The following is a 2,682-nucleotide window of genomic DNA, read 5'->3' on the forward strand; positions in this document are numbered from 1 at the left end:
GGGGGGGGAGGGTCGACTAGTGTCCATGACAGGGTCTTTTGCGACCAAAAAGCTTATACTGTAATTCCAATTTTTTTTCACTGTACTTTTATGTTCACTGTTTTCACTGTTACTTGTGTACAGTGAACTTATCAATACAGTTAACAAAGAATTCCTGGGACTACGGCGCACCGATATGTCAACTTTGTGTATTTAAATGTTAATTGTACTTTTTTGTTGTGTGGCACTATTAATACAAGTTATAAACTTGAGTGCAGCGTCACACTGTCCTTGTTACGTTTTCATGTTTTGATAGAATTTAAAAAAATCCTGGATGGACTTTACTTTTCCTGCACCTCGCACCACAGTGAACGTACGGTTCCACTAACATGTCCATTTTTTCAGACTGTGAAATTTTTTTAATGTGAACATAAAGTGAATTTCAATAGTGGTAGACGTCGTTTTGTATCCAAGGTCTATATAATGCCATAATGGAAAGATATATATAATGCTCAATCACGCGTGGTGTGTCCTATCCTACAATGTTAACGAGTCCATGAAGACCTATAACCCACTGAGGTTTTCATTAGCAACGCTTATAATTTAGGACGTGTCAAAATATGTGCGTAAATTACCTCCATGCACGCTGCTACTCTCTCCACAGTTACCAAAAACAACCTCTGGACAAATTAACGTTCCTTAATGATGTGGACCACCCCAATGGTTTTCTTTGTTGTGTGCCCCCTTCTAACGTTGGGATGCCTGCCAAGTCTTATATTAGACAACTGTGACACAGGAAAACATCCTACCCCTACAGGCCTATTAGCAGACACTGTTGCTCTTTCACCCGTAGCGTAGTTTCTACCTCCAGAGTGCTAGGCCTGGGTACGCCTTAGCGATAACTTTAGATAGTGGTGTGTTTGTTTGCTTGAAGTTTGTTTGAGCATTACTCATAGCCAATGCAAAGTATAATACAAGATGTATTACAGAGATTGCTTCCGGACATTTCGAGTGACATGCTACTCCAAGCAGAGGTTGGTGGGGGAAGATCGTTACCTTTTATATATGGCTATTTTTTTGTTTTGTTTTTTGTTTTTGCTTTTTTTTTGTCGCCAGCCCCACCAACCTTCTCTGGCCAATGGATACTGCCTGACCAATTTGATTTAGCCCCCCCCCCCAGGATCTGCTTGGAGATTATGACGTGTATCACTAATGAACTTACAGGCCTAGTTGATAGTACTATATATTGTTTGAGCATTTTCTTTACGAATTAATCAAATCCTGATATTTTAAAAAGGGATGGGGCTAATGGTCGATCTATGGAGCTATCGACGAGGTTACCCGTCGATCTATCCGGTATCTGGTAGTAGAGTTTGATTTATCTTTGATATATATTTGGATATATAGAGAAAAAATGATGCAACGTTCCACTCGAGTATCAAAACAAGGGACCCAGGAATTCTACGCTTGTTTAAAAAAAATGAGGAGATTGATGAATAAAAAAGATAAGGAAAAGCAATGTATTTCATCCATGCTAATGTTAAGGGGCTTATACGAGTTATTTATGTATTAATTTTAACTATTCATTATTGTTTATAAGCTCTCTGTTACATGTAATGTTTGTATTTGTATGCACGCTATCAGCACAGTTGCTCCCAAGTGCACTCCTTGTATTTCCGCGTAACAATTTTGGATAAATTAATAAATGGATAACATGAATAGGAACTTTTCAGCTTACCGATACTCTCGTCTGAGTCCCAGTTGGAGCGGTAGTAAGACCGTGTCCTGTTCTCTGCCGGCCGCCCGCCAAATGACCCTGGCAAGGACCCAGCCCGACCGAGTGTCATCGTTCCGAAACGGCCGATTGTACCATCGCTCATCTTGGGGGTTCCGCCCAGCTGTGGTGGCGGTGGCCGGGGACCGTTCAGCGGCTTGATCTCGATGGTCGTGTCGTATCTTGGGTTGTCACATTGCTGCTTTCTCATGGCTTAGCGCCCGCCCGGGACTTCACTGACTCTGCTGAGAACAACAAAGAAGAACGTTTCTTTAGCATTGCATTAAAAGATGATCAGCATATACAATTAGGATTCAGAAGAAACATAGTGAAAATCCCTGTGTTGTCGTACACTGGGCAGTCGACAATCGTTGTGTCACATTGCTGCTTTCTCATGGCTTAGCGACCACCCAGGACTTCACTGACTCTGCTGAAAGAACAACCAGGAAGAATATTTCATTAGCATGCTATTCAAAGATGGTTGACATACAACTAGAGTTCAAAAGAAACACAGGAGAAAAATCGCTGTATTGCCGTACTCTCTAGCAGGCAGTCGACAATCGCTTTGCACATTGCTGCTTTCTCGTGGCTTAGCGACAACCTGGGACTTCACTGACTCTGCTGAGAGAACAATTATCAAGAATATTCCATCAGCATGCCATTTAAAGATGATCAGCATACAGTTAGAAATACAGAAAAAATCGCTGTATTGCCGTACTCTCTAGTACGCAGTCGACAATCGTTGTATCACATTGCTGCTTTCTCGTGGCTAGCGTCAACCGGGGACTTCACTGACTCTTCTGAGAGAACAATCATTAAGTATCTTCCATCGGCATGCCATTAAAAGATGGTTAACATGCAACTAGAGTTCAAAAGAAACACAGGAGAAAAATCGCTGTATTGCCGTACTCTCTAGCAGGCAGTCGACA

At 41.7% G+C, this 2,682-nt stretch overlaps 1 protein-coding gene across 1 annotated transcript in view; it reads right to left on the reverse strand.

Moving 5' to 3' along the window:
* The window catches only part of LOC109484948 (angiopoietin-related protein 7-like), a 37,110-nt gene extending 35,123 nt beyond the window's left edge, over window positions 1-1,987 (reverse strand). Inside the window, exon 1 of the mRNA XM_019788321.1 lies at window positions 1,718-1,987. Within this exon, the coding sequence (XP_019643880.1) occupies window positions 1,718-1,964 (247 nt within the window). The 5' untranslated portion in view covers window positions 1,965-1,987. The remainder of the gene's footprint in view (window positions 1-1,717) is intronic.
* Between the last annotated feature and the right edge of the window lie 695 nt (window positions 1,988-2,682).

Source organism: Branchiostoma belcheri, unplaced genomic scaffold (genome assembly GCF_001625305.1).
Source record: "Branchiostoma belcheri isolate BF01 breed outbred unplaced genomic scaffold, Haploidv18h27 scaffold71, whole genome shotgun sequence".
Lineage (NCBI taxonomy): Eukaryota > Metazoa > Chordata > Leptocardii > Amphioxiformes > Branchiostomatidae > Branchiostoma > Branchiostoma belcheri.